This window comes from Anolis carolinensis, chromosome 6 (genome assembly GCF_035594765.1).
Source record: "Anolis carolinensis isolate JA03-04 chromosome 6, rAnoCar3.1.pri, whole genome shotgun sequence".
NCBI classification, from domain to species: Eukaryota; Metazoa; Chordata; class Lepidosauria; order Squamata; family Dactyloidae; genus Anolis; species Anolis carolinensis.
Window position 1 is genome coordinate 96,189,004 of NC_085846.1, and position 25,031 is coordinate 96,214,034.

A 25,031-nucleotide genomic window follows, 5' to 3' on the forward strand; every position below is an offset into this window, starting at 1 on the left:
TTGTTGGGAGGTGTTCCAGCCCTTATTGTTTCATGTCTGGACACACACAAAATGCTGGTATGTTTTAACTGGAAGCTGTGAGGAGAAGCAGGTAGCAGATAAATAATAATAATAATAATAATAATAATAATAATAATAATAATAATAATAATTTGTCCTTTCTGGCTCCCCATTGCAAAACCAACTATTCACAGTACTGGAGTTTGGTCCAGATCTCATACAATAATTGTTATGAACACTTCAGCTTTCCATTGACCATCTTCTTGAATAGAAACTTGTTCTCACCAAGCAGTAATTCCCACGTCAAATGTCATATTGGATGAATATTATGTTCATCTGCTGACAAATGTGTTCCACACTCTTTTAAAAACCCACTAAAGTTAATTTAGCCACTTTGGACACTTACAAAGAGCACCAGTATGACCTGTTTAATTTGCCCAAACACCATGTGCTTATCTGCATTCTTCAATGGCTCAAACAACTTCTAAACCAGATAGAGGGGAAAATAATGAGTCATTTTTGAAATTCCATGGCAGTGGATAAAAGAAACCCCACAGTGCATGTCTAAGCCCTTTAGTTGCATCAAGTAGTTCTTCAGATCTTACACAGCTTCAAGATACTAAAATGATGGTATCTGTTAAAAGGACAGCATCACAGTACAGGAATGAACATCATTTAGCTTTTTCAAAGGGACAGGAGAACAGCGAGTTTAATCCCACAGTTCTGTCTGAACAAGGCATTTCTGTAATGGTCTATTGCACTAAGTGTTACTATAAGTTGTTCTATAGAGTTATTAACGGATCGGTCCTGAGTCTTTGTATCGGTAATTGGTTATACCTTACGTTAATTATTAATATTTCTCAATTCAGCTGGTGTGAGTTAACTGTTTGGATGGATGTATTGTAAAATAAGTCTTATGCTGAAGCCAGAACAACTATGAATTTTATTTAAAATCACAAATTTTTAGCTTGGAAGCAACCATGGAGGCCAGCTATCATTAAGTGGTCTAAAATGAGAGTGAAACTTGATTGGGTTTTTGAAGCTTACGTTGCTATATACATATTGTATGATTTTTCCAGTCATATATCTACAGTTAGACTTCCATATCTACAAACTCTGTATCCATGGATTCAGCCAATCATGGCTAATATCTGAGGGAGGAGAGAATTCCAAAAAAGCAAACCTTGCTTTTGATGCATACTGAGCATTATGCTGATATGCAGGCATACCTTGACATAGCATCCCTTTTACCATGCCCTTGTATATAATGGGATATGAGCATCCACAGATTTTGGGTATCCTCAGGAAGGCCTGGGTCCAATCCCAAGAGAATATTGAGGGCCCAATGTAAATCAGCAGCAGGGAACATGTGACCAAAACATTGCATATCTCATCACTCCAGACCAACATTGCACATGGTAAGGGATAATGGGAATTAAAGACCAACAACATCCACAGGGCTTCATCTCTGGTCTCCAAAGAAGAGTTACTGGAGTATAGCTTAGCTTCACTGCTGTGTGTGCACACTAACAACAATATCTTTAATCTTTTTTTTAAAATAGAGCTCACATTTCTTTGAAATAATTTGCACAACTCCAGTTCCTCAACAAATAATTTTATTAGCATCATATAGAGAATCACATTCTCTGATGTACATATGTTCATTTTTTTTTCGTGTCAGGAGCAACCGAAGTTGCTTCTGGAGTGAGAGAATTGGCCGTCTGCAATGACGTTGCCCAGGGGACGCCCGGATGTTTTGATGTTTTACCATCCTTGTGGGAGGCTTCTCTCATGTCCCCGCATGGAGCTGGAGCTGATAGAGGGAGCTCATCCGCACTCTCCCCAGGTGGGATTCGAACCTGGCAACTTTCAGGTCAGCAACCCAACCTTCCAGTCACTTAGTCCACTACGCCATCTGGGGGCTCCTATGTTCATTATTAAAAAGTGCTGAGTAGAGACATTTTCCAAACGAGATGTATTTTAGCTGCTCCAGGTTAGCCTAAATCCTGAGGATAGAGTTACATACTCGGCATGGAATTTTATGAACACTTGATGTGATCCAGCTGTAAATGGAGCAACGCGTATGTCCTGAAAAGAAACAGAGATTACAAAAAACTGAAATGTTTAAATATATTTTTTTCCCATTAGACTGCTATATAATCAAATGGAACCGCTCCAATACAGAGAGTTGTTAGCATTCAGAAGATGGAGGTTGCCATAGGATACCTGGACAGCCATAGGTTCACCACTTCTGCATAACAGCAGACAGGAGAACTGAGAGGTGGGTGAAGGAGTAATGAACTTCGTACCATACCACTGTATGTATGTCCTTTCAAGATGCTCATGAGTTTCATAGGGTTTTCTTAGGCAAACAATGCTCAGGCATGGTTTGCTATGGAATTACTCTTAAATTTTGCCTTAAATACCTTCCATTTCTTGGTGGTCTTCTATCCAAGTACTAACCAGGGTGGATCCTGCTTAGGACCCAAGCTCAGGTGTCATCTGGACAGTCAGCTCAGTTATTCCTGATCACTTTCTCTCTGGGCCATTCCAGACAGGCCCAAAAATGCAGGACCTGTTGCGCATCTTTAAAATCCGCTTCAGTTCGGGTTTTACCCGTCTGAAAGCACCCTCAGTTGTCTGGAGAAAGGAGTAGTTTAGTGGTAAGGTAAAGGTAAAGGTTTCCCCTGATGTTAAGTCCAGTCATGTCTGACTCTGGGGGTTGGTGCTCGTCTCTATTTCTAAGCCGAAGAGCCGGCGTTGTCCATAGACACCTCCAAGGTCATGTGGCCGGCATGACTGCATGGAGCCCCGTTACCTTCCCGCCGGAGCAGTACCTATTGATCTACTCACATTTTCATGTTTTCGGACTGCTAGGTTGGCAGGAGCTGGAGCTAACAGCGGGCGCTCAAGCTGCTCCTGGGATTTGAACCTGGGACCTTTCGGTCTGCAAGTTCAGCAGCTCAGCGCTTTAACGCACTACGCCAATGATAGATCACCCATTTTGTACAAGGAAAGTCCCATGTTTACTCCTGTGGGATCTTTAAGGGCTGGGAAGGGTCCTTGTGTGAAATCCTGACATTGTCAGTTAGTGTATCATTATAAAGGACTAGACGGATCAATGTGCTTGCCCTGAAGTGTATCTACTTCGAATATGAAATGCCAAAAAACAGTAAAACAGACTGTACTGCTTTGAGCAATACTGACAGGGAACACTTCCAGCAGAACTCTCGCTTGCTTGTTGCAATGTCTGCATGTGTCATTGTGTTTTGTACCAACGGAAAATTTTAAACAGCCTTCAAAGGCACCCTCAGACAGAGAACATTGGAGGAATCCAATCTAGATTTTCCCAGCATATTTAGCACAGTTCCTTGAGTGAAAATCGATATCATTTCATGCTCCATAAAAGGAGCAAGAGACTGAATTTGGATGTGAACCAATATTTGCAACACTTCAATATGTTATCCACTAGATGTCACTATAGGATTTCTCTTAGAATGCCTATAGCTATGAAGGCTTGGATATACTTTAAAGCAGGCATGGGCAAACTTCATCCCTCAAGGTGTTTTGGACTTCAGCTCCTACAATTCCTAACAGCCTACCAAAGTTTGCCCATGCCTGCTTTAAAGGCACTAGATTCCAAGTGAATAGGGTCAAGTACTTAGGTGGGAGATGTCCAATGAATGCTGGACAGGACACTGTAGGCTATTTTTCAGAGGAAGAAACTGTCAGAACCACCTCTGAGTATTCCTTGCCTAAGGAAACCCTATGAAATTCATGTTATTACCACCATAAGTCAATGAATGACTTGGAGACACATCCATAAACATAAATGCCATAAAGACCAGTTTATTGTTATGATCTGAATGGCAGCACAGAGGCCTTCCATTAAAATAAAAGACACTCGTGTGATTGCTTTATTTGCACTAAAATGTTGTATGCTGACAGAAAACATAAAGAAGAAGAAATTTATACTAACCTGTCCACAGTATGGTCCAATAAGTGGATAGCTATTATGCGGTCCATTGTAAAGTTTCAGATAGTTGTTAATACAATCACCTGGATCATCAATTCTGACAAAAGCAAAATGAACAGTAACAACCCTTCCTTTGGGGGCATTAATTGTCCATTCGCAGTCTGTGTGATTTGGGTAAGAGGCTGGAAACCCTGGGCTGGCTAATGAGCCAGTCTCGCCATATAAGGTGCCACCACATCCTACAAAGACAAAACATTTGGTAATATGAAATCTTTATTCTGTGTATTTTGTGATGGGGCAACTATACCCCTTGTGCTTCAAGACATAAACATAGAATGCAGGGGAAGTATCAGGGCCTGAGTTTCAATTGGATGGGATATGATTCAACTGCTCTGGGTGTACAACAATCCAAATAAAAAATTAAGCAGTATTGTTCCTATATTTACGTCTAACCAATCAAGCAAGTTAAATATTAACAGAATAAGATTCTATTTCACCAGTTCATGTTAAGAAGTGAATCAAGAGAAATCAGATAAAATGGCTTTGCTACAGAAAACTAAGCTAGTTATCAAACATGATACTATGACACTAAATTGGTGAGAGTTACAGAACAGCACAGAAATTCCATATTGATGTGTTGCTTTTTAATGTCAGTAGAAAGGTAAAGCTAAAGGTTTCCCCTGACGTTAAGTTCACTCATGTCTGACTCTAGGGGTTGGTGCTCATCTCCATTTCTAAGCCGAAGAGCCAGCATTGTCCGTAGACACCTCCAAAGTCATGTGGCCAGCATGACTGCATGGAGCCCCGTTACCTTCCTGCCGAAGCGGTACCTATTGATCTACTCACATTTGCATGTTTTCGAACTGCTAGGTTGGCAGGAGCTGGAGCTAACAGCGGGCGCTCAAGCCGCTCCCAGGATTTGAACCTGGGACCTTTCGGTCTGCAAGTTCAGCAGATCAGCGCTTTAACGCACTACGCCACTGGGGCTCCATAATGTCAGTAGAGGAATGGCTATTTCTTCAGACTGCTTCATTATAAAGCCCTTTTTCTTACTGGATGCTAAGCACCTCTGAAATGAAAGAGTGCTCACAATGACTGAAAACTTGTCCAGTATGACTAAAAATATTTGTTTTGTTGCAGTCCCCATAGCAAAAATTACTGTTGGTCAAAAGGAATAATATTAGCTCTTTAACATGTGCTCAAATGAATTTTTCACAAAATTATCAATTTGCTGTTGATTTTAATCAATCTGAAAAGTTGCCTATCTGTAAGTCCAACTGGCAAATATAAATGGAGATTGACTGGTTGATTGGTTCGACCTGAAACCGTTTGTAGGTACCAGATGGTGAAGATGTCCAAGTAATTTCATATCCTTCATGAGAAGTTAGTATATCACTTCTGAAGTGCAGATATAAAACATGGTTTTTAGGAAATACAGGATTAGGTAGAGTGCTTCCACAGTATTTTCCAAGCAGTGGTGAGCTTGCATCACTACCATTTCTGACCTTTAAAAGAATACACACAAAGTTGCTATTGACAATAGTGAGTTAGTCAAGGATTTATCACTAAAACTTTTGCAAAAGATTGCTTGACTTAATCTAATAACTTTACTAAAGCTATTGCACGAGATGGCTTCAATCTTGTTTTAGAACTGATGAAAGTAATGGCATGCAGAGTCAAGGCCCACTCACACCACAGGTAACAAAATCCTCAAATAGGCTATTTAGGGAGGATAACTTGAATTCTCATCTGGAATGCTTCAGTGCCTCACCAATTATTAATCTATGGAACAACTGCAGTTAAAGTGGAATAATAATACTGTAATATCTAAAGCAGTGGTTCTCAACCTGTGGGTCCCCAGATGTTTTGGCCTTCAACTCCCAGAAATCCTAACAGCTGGTAAACTGGCTGGGATTTCTGGGAGTTGTAGGCCAGAAGACCTGGGGACTCATAGATTGAGAACCACTGAACTAGAGTGAATGGGCATTCGGGACATGGTTCCTATTAAAGGTGGCAGAGGCAGAGCTATCATAGCAAATACAACACTGCATTGAACTGGATTATATGAGCACACGGCCATGTAATGCAGTTCAATGCAGTTAAACTGCATTATGGCAGTGTAGATCTAGCCAAAGTCCTTTTAATGCACAGACAATAGAAGCGCAGAAGGCACAAGATTGTATATGGGTAAGGGAATACTATATGTAATATTCTGAGCTACCATCCACTCAAGAAGCAGATTAGATAAACAGCTTTTAAAAAGTAAATTGCAAGTGTAGGGTCCCAGACTAGAAACTGATATTGAGTGGGGATATTGCTCATAGTTTGGGGGAGGGGGGACTTGTTCTTTGTCTTGGGAATATAACTCTCTGAAGATGAGCAAAAAACTTGTTCCAATGAATCACGCTCAAAACTGAAATTACAGTCCTTTATCCCTGGATACAACAATATAAATTATATAAGTCAGGACACAATTTGGTATTTGATGGGATGTTGGCCATGGTTGGCTGTCCTTATGGAAGCTTTTATTTGTGTTGAATCTATGATGCACTCTCCGACTGCTATTTCTTCTTTTAAAAACATACATCAGAAAGGTTTTGCGGCATCTACAACCCAAACAGCAGCCCAGAAGGTCACATGATCAAGTAATATATCTTATTAGGCAACATATGGTAGCTAATCACATTAACGGAATTGATCATATCCAGAATAGATGTCAATAGGAAGCATGAAGAGTTTTAGATATTGCTGAAATGAAAATCCGAGCAGTCCTAACCGACATAGCTAAAAGTGCAGACAGCTAGGACTCACAATGCAACAACTTGTGGAAAGTTACATTACTCCCACCACAGAATTAAGAGGACTATACACAAAAGGATTGACAATTGTCATACCTCTAAAAAGTCCCTTGCACATCCAAAACCTTCCACATGAAAAGAATGGAAAAAGAGAGAGATGGTGTGATTTTTTGGGGATCGTAGAATAATGGTACAGTCCAGGTTATGTGGATAGTCGTTGGGCCAGCCTGGGCTTTTCAAATAACCAAATGATTGGTTGTACTCTCTGCTACAGTCTAGAAGGAATACAAAATTCATTTCTACATGTTACAATGCAGAAATCATACATTACACATAGTGATTTTTTTCACCCATTATTTCATGCTAAGCAAACTCCCATGCCTTGTAAGAAACAGATTGAAGACTTTACCTGAAGCTTGATAGGAGAAGCGAAGTCCATTGTTAGTTATAAAGGTTTTAGATCTGAAAATTAAAATAGCTGTTCGCCTATAAGAATAAAACACTGGAATAGTAAAGTTTTCATAACCACAGAACCGATGGATGCGATCAGCATGTTCTTGAATGCCCTGAAATGTAACAACAATAAGACATGATAAAACGGGCATTTGGAATACAAAGAGAACAGATAATATAAAATGAAATAATGAGCATGCCCAGTTAAGTTGTGACGCATTGTCACAATGGAGATTTTGATACTTTCTGCTAATATTTTGGGAATTTAAAGTAAAGATTTTTGAGAACTGGAGCTTCAAACACCCATTTCCGCACCAAGTGCATAGTTCCATGTGAGTTATGGTCTGCCATTGTCACAATTCACAACCATGTGCTGATTGACTGTTGGTTTTGAGGTTCTTTTGCAAGGAGAAAGATTCTAGCAGGAAAATCCCATGGATCTCTAAAACTAAGTATTTACACTGTAGAATTAATACAGTTTGACACTACTTCCAATGCCATAGCTCAATACTATAAAATACTGGAAGTTGTAGTTTTATAAAGTCTTTAGCCTCAGACTGGGAAGTGACACTACCCGTACAATCAACCTTAGCACTTGGTTGGCCGACTTACCGATGGCGAGTCCTGAAACTCTACATAATTCTGAGAGCAGTCTTGGTTGGATGATAAATGAAATTCCTGAATTACTAGCTTGACCTGTTGATCAGGAGGGGCATCAATGATCCATCTGCAGATTGTAAGTGGTGGGTATGCATTTGGAAAATAGGGAGATGTTGCATACTGCATATCAGAAGTTGCATTATATGTACCTCCACACAATCCTGTAAGAAATTATAGTATACATCAGCTTAATTCTGTTAGAAGGTTTCTATGTTCGCCTTCATTGGTACCTTAAGATGTGGAACTGCAGCAGTGAGGCTTCCATACTGAATGCATTTAAAATCAAAGAACCAGATGTGCAAATTCATAAGGGATCTTATGTAAGTATTTTTGTATTGGCAGTATTACACCTTGCCCTCAAATATCTGACAGATGAAAAAATGAAATCCTGTTTTTAACTTATTAAATTGACAATGGCTTTTTAAATTGACAATGGCTTTTATTGTTTATATTTGTTTATTCGTTTTTGAATCTCCGTCCCACTCCTGCGCAGTTGTGCAAGATAAATGGGTGTTGAATGGAGTAATGATTTGAGCACTGGGCTATGACTGGTGACCAGGGTTTGAATCTCCACTCAGTCATAGAAATTCACTGGGAAATTCATGATCTGACAGTCTCAGATGAAGGTAAGGGCAAACCCCCTCTGAAGAAATGTTGCCAAGAAAACTCAATACTAGGTCTGCTTTAGGGTCACCATAAGCTAGAAACATGAAAGCAAACAACAACCTATTCTTGAGGAAAGAAAACAAAAGGTATACTTACTGTCCACAGTAGTGTATGTTACATTGAAACCTGCTCTTTCTATATATCGATCAGTGACAAATTCAATAGTTAAGGAGTTACCAGTGGAAACAAAATTAGGAGGAATGTTGGAGCCACAAAACGTGCCAACTAGAGTGTCATTTTCAATATTACCATCATAAAGCTAAAAGACAAAAGAGAGAGAAATATACCATCAATATGGGATAGATAGGACAACCTGCGCAATGAAGACTTGGGTGAATGATGGGCAGATACAATTCAAATATGCAAAACTGGTGATACAGTCAGCTCTCCCTATTTGCAAGTGTTATTTTTCACAAGTTTATTTTATTTCCAGAATTTATACCCCGCCCTTCTCACCCAGGGGACTCAGGGCGGCTTACAACAGTTGGCTTTGACTAATAAGTTCTCTTTAAGAATCTCTACGTCCTTCAGCGCAGTTCTATGCCCAATTTTCAGCTAAAGATTCCTGGAGAGAACATTCCTTTAGGTACTGGTAGGTCCTTCAGTGGAATTCATTGGTCAACTTCAGGTGGAAATTGACCATATTTTTGTACTGGAGAATCTATAGATTTCTAGAGATGTGTTCTCCCAGGTTAAAAAAAGAGTAGTGTTTTTATTCACTGTTTTCCAAATTTCACAGGTGTCCTGTACCTCTAACTTCAGGGAATTTGAATAGATTTTTGTAATTGTAATTCAAATGTTGAGAATCAAAGTATTTGGCTAAATTGTAGTCTTTGGCTTATGTGCACGGCACCCTTCCTCCCCCCCCCCTTTTTGTTGGAAAGCAGCAGTTATAATTTATCAGGCTAATTTATTGTAGGTTTTTTTTCCAGCAACATCTATGCTTGTTATCAAATTTGGAATCAAGCAGGATCTGAAACTATGTTTTATTAACTTAGGAAATCTCTGTGCTAAAGAGGAAAAGGGCTAGAGTAAAATCACAAGTTTGTTCCTGCCTCTTGTTTAATAAGCCAAGATATGTATGCATACATTCAGACGTGGCAAGAAACCCTTTTTAAAAATAAAGTCATGTGCATAATATGAGGATTGTACTGAAAGTAGATATATACATGTGTAAAGTAACTACTTGTATGCAACAAGGTACAATTCAAAATAGTCTCCAAAATTTAGCTTATTTGTGGTCGGTGTTCAATGTTGTCCCCAGAAGACAGTCACTGTAATCTTCTTTGCTGAGCACTGTCTTATAAGTGCTTTTGGGGACATGGAGTGTACTGATCAGCACAGTCACTAGTCCAGAGGCCACCCTGAGGCCCGAGTACCTGATCCAAGGAGGGATCCTGAGGGTAAAGGAGCAAGACGAAGGAGAGGTGCCCAAGGCCTGGAATTGTGGAACCAGCCTGAAAGGGGGCCCATCATACTTGGATTTGAATAGGAAGTTAAGACTCAATAAACATACCATCCTTGTGGGAGGCTTCCCTCATGTCTCTGCATGGAGCTAGAGCTGACAGAGGGAGGTCATCCACGCTCTCCTTGGGTTGGATTCAAACCAGCAACCTTCAGGTCAGCAACCCAACCTTCAAGTCAGCAGTCTGCTGGTACAAGGGTTTAACCCATTGTGCCACTGGGGGCTCCAAGGATGTCATAAGGAAGAGGAAGCAGGCTTGTTTTCTGCTGCCCTGGGAACTAGGACTTAGAGCAATGGGTTCAAATTACAGGAAAGGAGATTCCACTTGAACATTAGCAGGAACTTCCTGTCCAAAAGAGCTGTTCAGCAGTGGAACTCTCTGCCTTGGACTGTGGTGAAGGCTCCTTTGGAGGCTTTTAAACAGAGGCTAGATGGCCATTTGTTGGGGTGCTTTTGATCCTGCTTTTCCTGCCTGGCAGGGTAATAGATGGTCCATGTGGGCTCTTCCAACTCTATGGTTCTATGAAATGGCTATGTACCCTTTTGTAACGAGTGCTTACATTTCAAAAATCATACTCACACCACTAAAACTATGATTAGAATACACAAAGGAAGAATGTGTTGCATTTTAAATTCTTACTTTGACATAGTCATATTTGCAGTTGTCAAAACCTGGTGCTGCTTCCAGTTGAAAAGTGTTGAAGGTGAGGTTGATCAGCTTATCTGTGGAAGCAACTATCATCCAAATGCATTCCAGATCCTTGTCATATCTGCCATCACTGTTGGAGTCTGGAGAACCAAAGCTATCACTGAAATTTGTCAGATAACCACCACAGCCTTGTTCAGGACCTGTTAACAACAACAGATTTGGAATCTAATACCCATTTGATATCGGTATCTTTTTTTTTTTTTTGCTGTATATTTCTCAATAAACATTTAAGGTATAGCTTGCATAACTTCTATGTTTTACAAAGGATGTAGGTGAACTACTGAATTTACTAACATGATGTGGGGGGGGGATACAGATCTGGGACTAATTCAATTCAATTTAAATCTATTTACAGTCAGTTAAAATGTATAATCACAAGCATTTTCAGCCTTCTCATACGAACTATTCTTAAAATGTCTTCATATGTAGAGCTCTTTCTTATAAGTGGCAAGGATGTTAAAACAGGGTTACCAATAGTTCGAAGAGAGCCCTGAGTTAGATTTACACTATTGGTTGAATATATAGAAGTTATGGGAAGCAAAACATGGCATACATGTCAGAGTTTTATATTATTTAGGTCATTTCTTATGTGAAAATGGATAAGTGTTTGTAAGAATCATGTCCTATCCATGTATGACCAGCAGCAATTAAGACACCTGCTAAAGACTGAGTGCTATTAATAGAGACTGAGTAAATCTTGAGTTAGTGAATGTGAATGTGAATGTCATTGTCATTGTGAAGGTGATGGTGTTACTGTTGGAAAGCTGTTGGAGTGGAGCTGAAGAAAGCTTGAAGATAACATTTTGTTTTGCCATTTGAAAGCTGCTGATAAAAGCCAAGGATTGTTATGTTTGTATATATTTTCATATAAATCTTTCTTTACTAAAAGACAGTTTGTTTTGGGGTTTTCTCCTTGGACGAAGGGTGCAACTTCCGCAGAAGGGGTTGAATGTTTGGAACCCCACTTTGATAGCTGCGACAATACATAATTTGCTGTGCTCTATATGTTCAAAATAATATGCAAAAATATCTCACAAAGAGAAATCCTTCGGATAGCAACAGTTAAGTAAGGCATTTAACTCAATTATAACTACTAGTCCAGGAATAGTGAGATAATATGCTCAGGCTGTAAAGGTCTGAATGATGTGATGTAAATGTAAGAATAGAAAGCATACTGAAAAATATTTTCCCCAATTGGTTAAAAATAAGTTATTCAATATCAGAAAACCCTGACATGGATAATCCTACATGGGGAAGAATCAATGCAAATGACCAAGAATCGCCACAGATTTATCTGTTATGAAAAATAAACCTATTTATTGGCAAAGAAAACAGCACTCTGTTCAGAAACAAGTGTCCTGCATTGAAAACAGCATTTTCTGCACACAGAAAGCATTTTTGCAAAGACTGAATCCCAAGCTGCAACAGTGTTCAAATACTGCATTGTTTTTGATGATGTTCTTGCAGCGAATGTGACAATGGCAAAATTATTCATCCTTGTCTGTAAGAACAAAGTATATGAAGATCAACATTAGTTCCGATAGGAATTGTGGGAATTGACATCCAGAACACCTGGAGGGCTGAAGTTTGCTTATGCCTGCTCTATAGAGACCAATTTCATAAATATCTAGTCCTAAAATGAGGGGATTGCCACTAGCCCGGGCTGTGGCGCAGGCTGATAAAGCAGTCAGCTGCAACAGATCACTCTGACCGGAAGGTCATGAGTTCGAGGCCAGCTCAGAGCTGCGTTTGTCTCTGTCTTTGTTCTATGTTGAGGCATTGAATGTTTGCCTTGTATGTGTGATGTGATCTGCCCTGAGTCCCCTTCGGGGTGAGAAGGGTGGAATATAAATACTGTAAATAAATAGTTTGCTGTGGGAGGTAAACTTGGTTAGTAAGAGTTTAGAAAGGTCCAGTGTTCAGGATAATCATGTGGATATTCTAATTAATTTTGAGACAATGTAGATTCATCATGATACTGGAATACTGGTAACTAGACAGGCAGCCACACACTGCTTAAAGCATTCAAAGGAAAAGGATCAAGCAACAGTTTTATTTTTCTGTCTTCAGAATAAACCACTCTGAGACTCCTCGTGGAGAGAAAAAGTGGGGTCTAATAATAATAATAATAATAATAATAATAATAATAATAATAATAATAATAATAATAATAATAGGAAATGCAAAGAAAATAAACAAAAAAAGTCCTGTCCTCATTGGATAAAGAATTCATTCAAAGTAAGCAGAACTTATCACACATACTTCTTTTGGAACAGTAGGAGGAGCTGTGCCTTTGTGTTTCAGATCCAACAGAGCAGTCTCTTATTCATAGGGAGGGAAGGGACACCTCAGCTTTGACAAATCAAGATGTTCAAAATTATGCAGATGCAATTACGCAATAACATATTTATATGTGATCCACTTATTAAGACTTCTGAGCATATGGTACTTGCACATTCTTAAGCACTTTGATTAACTAAGGGTGAAGCTACACTTTAGAATTAATGCAGCTTTACACCATTTTAATTGCCATGCATTCATGGGATCTGGGGTTTTCCAACATCTTCTCTGCCATAGAGTGCTGGTTTGCACCAAACTATAAGTCCTATGACTCCAGAGCATTGAACCATGACAGTTAAAGTGGTGTCAAACTGCATTAATTCTGCAGTGTAGATGCACTCATAGCTGAATTTATAAGCTTTATTTCTTTCCTTTTTAAACTTGTTTTTTGACAAGAATATTTCACCATAATGAAGCTGGAATGTTGATCGACAAAGGGAATCTTCTGTGAATGCTTGTAATAATTATCGTGCACAAATTAAAAAGTGTTCAATGTACGGTAGTCATATTCTTTTCTTTGTCCGTGGTATTATGGAACACATGACTGTAATCATACAAAGCAATCTCTCAGATAAAGACAGAGCCGATTCAGACCTCCCATGAAACCAAAGCATCACTTGACATCCAACTACAGTTCTGATCTGAAGCACTTTTCTCCACAGGGGCTGACTAATCTATCTTGATTTAAAGGAGGATAAACACTGCTACCAGTCATCTACAGATTCGACCATTCATACCTTGAAAATATATTTTAAAAAATATTCAAAAAAAGCAAACCTTAATTTTGCCATTTAATATAAGGGACACCATTTTATTCTGTCACTGTATCTAATGAGGCCTACACATCTACAGATTGTGGTATCTGGGGGGTGTTTGTGGTCCTGAAACCAAACCCCTGCAAATACCAAGGACCATGGTACCTATTTATTAAAACTAGTTAAACATTTACAAAATACCGTAATATTTTCCAGGTTCTGGAGAGTTTGAAAACGTAATACTTATCTGTGACCATGCCAATGGTCTCTTCAGTGGTATTGCCCCAGTAAGGCTTTTAATAATATACTAGTATATATATATCTGGCATTCTTCCTTTCTCTTCCCTTCTTTGTCTTTCTTTCCTTTTCTTCCCTCATAACTTTCCCTTTCCCTTTGTTTTCATCATCTTGCCTTTTCTTGGAAGTCACAGACCCTCAGCCTCAGAGCAAGGTGCAGACACAAACACACAAACATATACGCACACACACTTCAAAATATTAAGTTGTTTAACTTCGTTGTTTCCTTCTTTATGGGGTGGAAATCTCAACTGTGGTCTTCAGCATTGTGTTATAGGTCTCTACCAGTAGCTAATCATTTCTATGTACTGCCTTCTTGTGATTGCATCTAAGCACTATGTATACACATAACTCAGTAGCTAATTTTATCTATATACTTCCATTTTTATTTTTAGACCTCCTCTCTAAAATAGGGTAGGTTTTATCATTTTTTATGTTGGGCAATGAAGGATATGTGTGCCACGTATGGTCCAGATTCATCAAGCCATGTAGGAGCTTTTGTGGTGCCAATTAGCCAACCAACCAGCCAACATACATAGTTTGACTACTCTCTGTATAGATAAAACGTGGTAACTGAAAGAGTGTAAAGGTCCTTATATCTAAATTAACTGAGAAGACATAACATTGGTTGAAATGGTCCCGGTATTATATGAAAGAATGAACTACAAACAGGTTACACTGAAGCAGAGTTTTCTCCCTCCCCCTCCAATCCAAAGTATGTGCGATATTCAGTCTACTCAACCTGAAAGGATATAATTGAAAATACTTGTAGTTAATTATAAACAGATCTCTGGTAATGAAACTAGACAGTGTGGCAGCTCAACCAGAAAATGTACCTTATCAGTTGCTCTCTTGCTTCGTTGCATTTTCTTTTCCCTCACCACTGCATTTTAAAGGTCCCAAATACCATGCCCCTCCTTCAAATAATAACATCCATACAGTAGATTTCAAGAAAAGCTGGAACCACATAGACCAAATAAACCACAAGATCGCCAGTCAAAAATTGGGCTGGTCAATACATTTCCGTGAATGTAACCAATTCACCCTCTACAATCTATATATCCCAACTATCTCTCCTTACCTACAGTCCCCTAGTTTTCCTCCTGGCATCAAAGAGCTACTTGTGTCTGTAGGTTGGTTGTGGATTCATACAGATCTTTGACCTTTTTTTAAAAAACAGTATACTCCATAGGTTAGTATCACATTCTATCATGCTCACCCTGAGCAACTGGGATGTTTACAAGCAGTTTGCCCCATGATTAGAGTAATAAAAAATCGTATCAAAAATGATACGATGACTCTGAAACAGTGTCTGCCTATTATTATTATTATTATTATTATTATTATTATTATTATTATTTAATATCAATTTTTTCCTATAGGTTAGGGCCAAACTTGACTTAGAAGATCGATGGTTAGTATTTCCCAATTCTTGTCAGTAACAATGCCTATTAGTAGTTAAAATTACTTTTTAAAGAGTCTGACCACCTCTTGGCACATACCTTATTTTGGTGGCAGTGGTTGGATTTTTCGTATTCAGCCACAGAGTCCAATGACTCCCATCACACACCGGAGAACTACTTTAGGGGCAACTCCGTGCCAGACAATGGCAGGCTTCCCATTTTTCCATTAGGAAAGATGGGTTGAGCAACTGAAAACAGGTTTCCTCCTGTGTGATGAGGCAGGTAGAAAGCTGCAATAAGTCCCCATGCCTCCTGCGCGAGTGATGTTGCGAGTGCTTCATTCTGGCGGTATGTGTGACAAGAGTCTTGAATTACAATTTTAATTTGAATTAATTGGATGTGTCTGAGGGGTCGGCCCATAGAGGCCATATGCAGCATGTAGATTACAGCTTGACTGCTATTAATATAGACACTCTGGGAAACTTTGTGCTTTCTTATTCATCATATATCATTTGGTATATTCCAAGATGAATCCAAAATTAGATTTCAGACTTTCAGACTTTCAAGTCAAAATAGAAATTTAATAGGGAATGGTCTTCAGTATAAACAAAACAAATTGCTGGCCAGTCAGGATAATATGAATGAGACTCTACCGAAATCAAATCGTTCAGCAGCTAACAACATCTAAACTATGGAAGTTTTATTTTGTTTAAAAATTGTGCTTTAACAGTAGAGAGTCAAACACCAAATACAAATAGCCCTCCATATTTGCTGGGTTGGGGGTGCAGGACCCCCCAAGAAATTGAAAAACTACAAATACCCCCCCCCCCCCAAAAAAAAACATTTCCAGGAATCTCTAGGTTCTCCAGCATTGCCTCTGCCACATGTTGACTGTATAAGGCATTGGAAGACCTACAAATCCCTAGAAAGGTGTTATCTTAAAAATGTCTAGGTCTTCCAACACAACTCACAACTTTTGGTGGTAGTTGCTCATTGAATTGCAGTGGAAGACCTAGAGAATCCTAGAAAGAGCATATCGATCAAATTCATAAATAATCATATCCACAAATGAGGAGGGCTAACTGTAGGCTGTTTCTAAAATTATAGGTTTAAAAATAAGGTTGTTTTTTTTCCATAAGGGAAGTTGCCTTTCACCCAGTTAGGACACTTAGCCCACTATTTGTCAACAGCAGCTCTTCAGTGTTTTAGATAGGAATCTTTCTTAGCCCCATAGAGAAGTCAGGGATAGAAACTACAATGTTCTGAGCCCAATCCATGTGTTCTGCCACTAAGCTTTGGCATGGCCTCTACACCTGTAACACCAAGATGCTAATTTCATTAAAACATAGAAAAGAGATTCAGGTTCCAGCAATTAACCCCTACAACTTTCCACTAAAAATAAAACCTGCTCATCTCTCAGAAAAGGAAAAATATTTACAAAGAATGAAGCAGAGATAATAATTTTGGGTGATAAAATTAGTGTGAAAAGCTGAAACACTCAGTGATGAAAATGGACCAAATCCAAACAAAAGAAAATAAGTAATGCTTAAGTTACTCCAAATGAGTTCACCATTTCTGTTCATCTCCTTCCTGTAGTTAATTACAATGACCAAAAGCATTGAGCAGAACACCATAATAACATTACCCCATCTCACTTCACTAATACAGTCACAGGATAATATACTCATTATACATTAATGAAGATTTGTGTTGCTGATTTGACATGTGGATGTAGTGCTAATACCAAATCTCTTGGGGGTTTTCCTTCTGATAATGACTACATTTATAAAGGCTTCCTGCTATTTGCCACTTTGCCTGCTTTAGATTTCAGCCTAATCCTGGTTAATAAAGACACACAAAATCAGCTGAATAACTAGTCCAGTCAGGCCAAGTTGCAGCAATTAAAAGGAATGAAGTTTATTTTGTATTTACACTTTATACATCAGATTCAGCTAGCATAAGACCTATGTAAGAGCTTTAGCAATTCTAACAACACCTACTGAGTGTAAGAGGACTTCCTTCTGAGTAGACATGTACTTGATCACACTCTAAATTGCATTCCTATCATATATTTTTTCCATGTTGCAGAGAATCAGGATAGTATAGTAGTTTGAGTATTGGATTATGACAAGGGTTTGGATCCCTGCTTGACCAAGGAAAGCCACTGGGTGATCTAAGGCAAGTCAAACTCTCTCAGAAGGTGGTCATGGCAAACCTCTGCTGAACACATCTTGCCAAGAAAACCCTGTGACTAGGTTGGCCTTGGTGATGCTATAGATTAGAAACTAAAGCATACAACAAAATATAGTTGCATCTGAACATTTCTTCAGTGTTCTGACCAGAAATAACTGGACTGTACCTCCTGGTTTTGAAAAAATAGGCATGTTTTAGTTTAGTAGTGTAAATGAGTTCTTTAACTTATTAAAAATCTAGAATGCTCTTGAGAGGATTCCAAGAGGACAGACAAAAATGGTCTAAGACAATGATTTCCAATCTTTATTCTTCCAGATGTCTCCTAAAAGTCCTAGCCAGTGACCAAAAGTCAGGAATTCTGGGAATTGAAGTTCCAAACATCTGGAGGACCAAAGGTTGGGAAGCACTGGTCTAAGGAGACTGAATGGATCAAGGGATGGACTGACAGCCTTGGGGAGCGGGCTGCACTTTTCCCATTTCTACCATATGAAATAATGGAGAAGTCAATGAGAGGTCTCTCAAATAGCATAGCCTGAAAAAGTCCACTTGCTATGTTGGCTTAAGGCTTCTGGGAGTAACTTTTCCAAGCTCTGTTGAATTTCCCTAGGCAGGGAGAAATAAGTTGTAGTTCCCTTTCAAGGCAGGACATGCCCAAAATCTATTCTTGGAAATCCAGAATGAGATTCTCTGAAGTTCAAAAGAAAAATGGGAATCCTTTAAACCAACAACCTGATAACTAACAGACAATTGCTACATTTTATGAGAGTATCTATATGACAGACTGTGTTTTACATCTGCAAAACATACCAAACTGAAAAGTTGTGAATAAACATGATTGCAGTGGAAATCTGTGAGAATATGGTGTTTGGCCAAGGAAACAGTGTTCTGATACATTCCTTATGCTTCTGTACCAAATGGAAAAAAAGATACTTCCTGTGTGAGAATGGGGCGAGGTTACGATGACTCAGTGTACAACTATGTTTCTGTTACACCACAAAGGACTTTGCAAATCCTTAAGAAGTGCTGCCTCCTTCTTCCCCTTCCAAAATTTGAATTAACCATGGGAGAAACAAGATGGAGGATATGATGGAGAATAAAATAGTTTTTATGGGTAATCTTTCTAATCTGATCACAGATATATTCCCACATTATAAGAAGGCTAGATGAAAATTCAGTGTCATTAAGAATGTAAGAAGAGCCATGTTGGACCAGATAAAATGCCAGTGTAGTCCAGTGATATCAGAGTATGGTGAGGCGAAAATGGCTAAAGTCATTGATGAGGAGGAACATATAAATTGGGAGAGGTATTAAGAAGTTGTTTTTTGCTTGAGTCTACGGGGAATACAAAGATCGTATCCTCCCATCTTAATCCTGCTCTGCATTCAGTTGGCAGCAATTGAAATACAAGAAAAGAAGTGGGAGAAGGTGAGAGAAATTAATGCATTTTAAAAGCAGCTCGAAACGTGAGATGAGAAGATTATCTGAACTGTCTCTGCCTACCTCAAAAATGAGAAGAGGCTACAAGGAAGACATGAATACAACAGCACCCTCCTACTCATACTACATACTGCTAGTTATTTATCTCTGTCTACTGATTGTGAGGATAATCACTGACAGTAACTAAATATTCACCTTTTCTTTCTTTAACAAGCCTTGCTGTGAATACAAAAAAGGCAAACAATCTGAATAGAGGAGTACCCTGGTCTAATGTATCTTCTAGTACTGAGTCAAACCAAATTCCAGTCTGGGAGGGGATTTTGGAAGCAATATATCCTGGTGTAAAGGATATAGAGTGAAGTTAGAATCTAGAAGGACAAAAAACCTCACAGTTTGGGATTTATTTTGTATAAAAATGCATGGGGATATTTGTCCAGAAAATGGCACTTAAGTTTCTACAGAAAAAAATTTGCACAGAAAACCCTGCCTTGTAGAGAGGTGTAGAGACCTTGTGTGCAAATATGTTGTTTTCTTTGCAAACATGTAGACTTGATTGTCATGCTTACCTAGTGTCTCCCTGAAAGATGCTCTCCATCCGCCAGCTGCTCCAAAGGAATCAGTAATAAATAACAGAAGCAAGTTGTTTGAGGAGCTTTTGATAGCAGGAGGAGAAACGTCACCACAGAATTTGCCAAGAAGTGGAGAAGCAATGTCTGGCCCATCATATATAGCAACGTAATCTTTGTAGCAAGACAGAGTGACTTCAAGGTGGAAACTGTTGAATCTGTAAAGTGATAATTGTACATTCTGGTTAGTTTAACATTCATTTCTGTGTTAAAGAGTAGGAAGATGTGTATTAAATCTGGAACCATGAAGACAAGAGGTGTGTCATTTTGATATTTCTTTAAGCAATATATGATTTCAAATGAGAGAGGGTTGGAGACAATACAATCAGTTCTATAGAATTTCAAAGCACTGTGCTTGAAAATCCCAGCCAAATCCAACCTGGATTAGTATGGTTTCCATGTTGCTGCAATGCAAATTGCTGTCCTGGAGAAAAGCTGTTGTGTTACCATATTTGGGACTGGACCAGTAGTGGCCAGTGGATCCATCACCATAGTGATAAAATGAAGAGAGGACTTAGTATCCACACAGTTTGGCATCCACTGGAAGCCCTTGGTCTGGGTTGGATCTAAGCTCTTATTTGCTGCCTGCACGACTGTTTGCTGTGGTCGATGACAGGAACAATGAAGTTCACATAATATGCTGTCATAATAGGAAACCAATAGAACAGATAAAGGGAAAGATTACATGGGCATGAAAACCTGGACTCATCCTGAGATGATTCTTGGGAGTACGTTCCTGTACTTCCCAGTAAATATCAAGGTTATTGTTGGTTAAACCAGCTTTGCCCCACTTCAGGCAGTCAGGGGATGGTCTACAGTTTGTTTGAAACTCTGGAATATACTGAAGCTTCATGGCAACATGCACAGGTGAACTGGATTTGATTTGGACTGGTCTGCTGTGTACATAGTACACAGATGCCATCACCCTTTCCTTGCAATCATCACTGCAGGGAAAGGAAGATGGATTGCGCCCATGTCACTGCCACTGCCGTGGCTTCTGGACTTAGATTTACCAACAAATGAAGACTCACTGAAAGTTTCCATGGGCACAACAAATGTCACCAAAGTGTGAGTTCAACTATCATTGTAAAACATTTCCTCCATAATTATGAGCCTCTATAGTTTTCCAGCAAAATTACTTATTGGAATACCAGAATATGTATCGCTGTCCATTGATTATAGACGTTACGAAAACCAGAAACAGTTGCTTTTTCATTGCTGAATACAAACTGCTATTGGTTTGACATACTTGAGTTCCACTATCTTGTTGGTTCCAACAGTGATGTGGTATGAACAATTCATATTGTGATGATACTCAGTAAGAGAATGTGTAGGGCTCTTGACTATGCCGCTAGAACCACTAAAAACACCTCCACAAGCTGTAATGAAAGGAGACATTAAGAGTTTAGTGAATTAAAAAAACACCATGCATTATTATTCTAGATATGTCTTTCCCATATACAATTTTTTACATCTAGAGATAAACTTAAAAATAGAAACTATAGTTCTATTGTGTTGCTATCTCTTGAGAAAGTTCTTATTTATGGATTTATTCACTCAGTTGCAAAGATGTTGGTGAAGATTCTAGTAGAATATTCTAAACTACTTATGGAGACAAAATCTGTAAAATGGGAGAAATTGGAGACAAGATCTGTGAAACTGGAGAAATTGGAGAAAAAAATATGCTTTAATCTTTGCTAAATCAGATATACCACCAAAATGAATGTGAAAAGTTAGTCCTGACTAATTTGGCCCATTGATTTTACTAGAAACGAAATGGAGCGAATCTTTTAGGATATAGGTCCATACAAGCTACTTTTCTAGTTCAAAAACTGGACCATGGAAGGCAACTTCAAAATAAACCGAACTTGAAGACCAAAGCCACACCTAAATTAATTCAATAGCAAGACACCATGAAAAAGGAAGCAAGCCATATATCTTTAAGTTGGCTGTTTTACCAAGTGAGTGCTGGATGGTGATGGGATCTTATCACAGTCCCAGTTTAGATGAGAGCTAGAGTCTATGACTCTAGACACCAAAGTTCAAATCCCTGCTTAGCCATGGAAACTCACAGGGCAACCTTGGGCAAATCACATTCTCTCACCCTCAGAAGAAGGCAAAGGCAAATTCCCCATGAACAAATTTTGCTAAGAAAACCCTGTGACAAGTTTGACTTATGGTCACCCTAAGTTATATAACTTCAAAGAACACAATCATAAAATGTGTGACAAAACATCTATTTTCTTGAGTGTCAGTCATATAATTATTCTTTCTTCCATGGATTTTTATATCACTGATACATAATAAAAACCTTACAACAAATTAAACCCTTAAGCTAAGAAATCCTTACTTTTCAAAAGAAAGCTAATAGAGTATTTTGTAATTGTTGAGCGAGTCCTTCACAGAAAAGCATGACTTCTTCAAGACCCACTTAAGGGTACCCAATGGCAAAAGCCATGGTACATTCAAGGTTCATTTTGCTTTTCCCAGAATGGAGGTAGCTGAGTCAGAGAAGTGGCTCAGCTTTTGTCAAAAGACCTGCAATTGTGTTCTCTTTTTATAATCTTCACTTGGCAAGTGACTGATTTTGGCCTTCTTGAGAAATGGTCCAATGCCACTGCAACTTCAGTTCTAAAGGACCAGTCATCACAGGAACAACTAACATTGCAAAGTAAATTCTTTAAACGACAATGAATATCCTCATTGATGATAGGCGTCTATCTAAAAGCACTGCACTTTAGACTTTGGATAATAAGACTAGAAGATAAAAGAGTAGCATTCATGGTGAGCAAGAACTGAAAATACTTTTCTTTTTTTCCTTTTACAGAAGCTAGAAGGAAAGAGAATGTTAATTGCTAGACTCTGCTTTCATTGGGCCAAAAAATTCTAACAAAAAGCCTTAGTCATACTTCCCAAATGTCAGAAGTCAAAGCTCAGACTTTAGCAGCCAACTTGAGTGAGTTATGAAGGTCTCTTTCATGAGTAAACGCACATTGTCATCTTTCAATGTTGTTCCACGCAGGCAGTGGCTACCAAGGTGACTAATTTTGAACAAAGATACTTGATTTCATGCCATCGTCAAAAATACAGCAAGGAGGGAAACACATTTTCTAACACTGGTGCTTACTTGATAAGTTTAATAGGGGTTCACACACTTATTAACAGTTAGATGTAGATGTAGGTTTTTATATGTTCACATCTTTAAAGAATCAGAGAATTGGAAGAGAACCACAACCCTTTATCATGCAGGAACACAGAATCAAAGCTTCCCTAGGAAATGGCCATCAGCCTCTGCTTAAAAACCTCCAGAGAAAGAGACTCCACCACACTCAAAGGGAGCATATTCCACTGACAAACAGCTCTTTCCATCAGGAAATTCTTCCTAAAGTTTAAGCAGAATCTTTTTTCCCTGTAACTTGAGCCCATTGCTCTGAGACCTAGTCTCCAGAATGTCAGAAAACAAATTTGCCCTCTCCTCAATATGACATCCTTTTAAATATTTAAACATGGCTATCATGTCCCCGCTCAGTCATTTTTCTCCAAGCTGCACATACTCAGATCAATAAGCCATTCTTCAAAGAGCTTGGATTCCAAATCTTTGATCATTTTGGTCACCCTTCTTGAGACATGTTCCAGCTTGTCAATATCCTTCTTGAATGGTGGTGGCCAGAACTGGACACAGTGTTCCAGAGGTCTGAGCAGAATAGTTTGGAACCATGACCTCCCTTGATCTTGACATTATACTCCTATTGATGCAGCCTAGAAGTATAGTATCGTGGAATAGCTGATTCCAAAACAACTGCCTTTGGCAAGCTGTCTCCCTCAGTGGGTTGCTGTGAGTCTTTCAAGCTGTATGGTCATGCTCCAGAAACTTTCTCTCCTTATATACAAACCTCCCTTGCCTAGTTTCCAAATATTTCACACCTCTGAGGATGCCTGCCATAGATGTGGGCGAAACGTCAGGAGAGAAAGTTTCTGGAACCTGACTATACAGCCTGAAAGACTCACAGCAACCCAGTGATTCCAGCCATGAAAGCCTTCGACAACACATTGTCTCCCTCAGGTTGAAACCAAGAGTTCCTTGTGCCCATTTGGTTCCTTTTCCCATGTGGAATAGTCATGACTGGGCCATCCACCTTCACTGGTCCAAAACCATAAAAATATGGCACAGTAGGGAAGTTTTGTATTTCAAAGCACTTGGCCTGCCAGCTCCCAATACCGAGCTCCCCTTAACTTGCTTTTTAGTTCAATTGCAGTGCTTTGGATATTTGCTTCTTCTAGTTCGCTCAATCTTACCATATGTTCACCTTTAATTGAACCATATTTGCTTATGTTTCTAGATCACGTTTTCCCCTGATCTTCACTCTTGGTTCTAAAAAAGATCTCTGAACACTCACTTTCCATGTAAATTCTTTGCATTATAAATGTGTGTCAGATCTCATATGGCAAATGCCTTCCCCTCCCAGTTCTCTCTTTCAGGGCAACATTGAATTATCTCATGTCTACCGGCAGAAACTGTCTCAACCATCTAAATGTTATGCTTATGACTACTCACGTATTACTGTGTAAGTGGCCAAAAATCCAGTGCCAACTGTATCTGAGTCTGTGTAGAAGTTTAGAAGAGTGGATCCAAAAATGCTGACAGGATCAGGAATTCCATTACCGCAATACGTTGCCACGGGATATGGTGTCACGCTAGTTCCTTTGAAGATCTTTACTCCATCATAACCACAATATTGCCAGGCATTTGGAGCTGAAATTTAGAATATATCACCACAGTGTTAAGGAACTGTTGTTCTTACCTGTTTCCTAAAAATCATATGTAGTGCAACCAGGTAAAATCCTTCTTTCCAAACCCTATCATTCCAATAGTTTGCAGAGGAAAAGAGGAATATTTATGGGCAAGTAACATCAGAGTATGAGCAATAGTATTTGCTGCATTGTGCCGTCCGCCGGACAATAAAAAACTATAAAACTGAAACGTGCTGTCCTTTATCCGGGCGAACTGCAAATCCCTATAAGCTGTCCTATAGATATTGAACGACTGAGTCTGGATAACTTCAAAAAAGGATGTTTATTCATACAAGGTTGTAAACCTGGCACAGATCTTAAAGTTGCAGAAAATGAAACAAATTTCTATAGGTTTTAGGTACAGAATTATCCCTGGTTCCAGAAAGCAAAGGTGATTATAAAACCACTATACCCTAATCACGCTGCCTATATTAGAAGGAGAAACTCTTTCCTTCCCTATCT

General features: G+C 38.9%; 1 protein-coding gene across 3 annotated transcripts in view; it reads right to left on the bottom strand.

Moving 5' to 3' along the window:
- Positions 1-1,599: 1,599 nt before the first annotated feature.
- The window catches only part of cubn (cubilin), a 158,304-nt gene continuing 134,872 nt past the window's right edge, over positions 1,600-25,031 (bottom strand). The window contains exons 57-67 of one of the 3 annotated variants that reach the window (XM_008112472.3): positions 24,334-24,531; positions 21,028-21,157; positions 19,719-19,936; positions 10,659-10,867; positions 8,650-8,812; positions 7,840-8,048; positions 7,184-7,340; positions 6,871-7,049; positions 5,316-5,481; positions 3,980-4,215; positions 1,600-2,088 (exon numbers count right to left, since the gene is read on the bottom strand). In XM_008112472.3, coding sequence (XP_008110679.2) covers positions 1,981-2,088; positions 3,980-4,215; positions 5,316-5,481; positions 6,871-7,049; positions 7,184-7,340; positions 7,840-8,048; positions 8,650-8,812; positions 10,659-10,867; positions 19,719-19,936; positions 21,028-21,157; positions 24,334-24,531 — 1,973 coding nt within the window. In that variant the 3' untranslated portion in view covers positions 1,600-1,980. Of the gene's footprint in view, positions 2,089-3,979; positions 4,216-5,315; positions 5,482-6,870; positions 7,050-7,183; positions 7,341-7,839; positions 8,049-8,649; positions 8,813-10,658; positions 10,868-19,718; positions 19,937-21,027; positions 21,158-24,333; positions 24,532-25,031 lie in introns of those variants that run through there. The other 2 variants (XM_062984072.1, XR_010007166.1) reach the window with 2 other exon arrangements.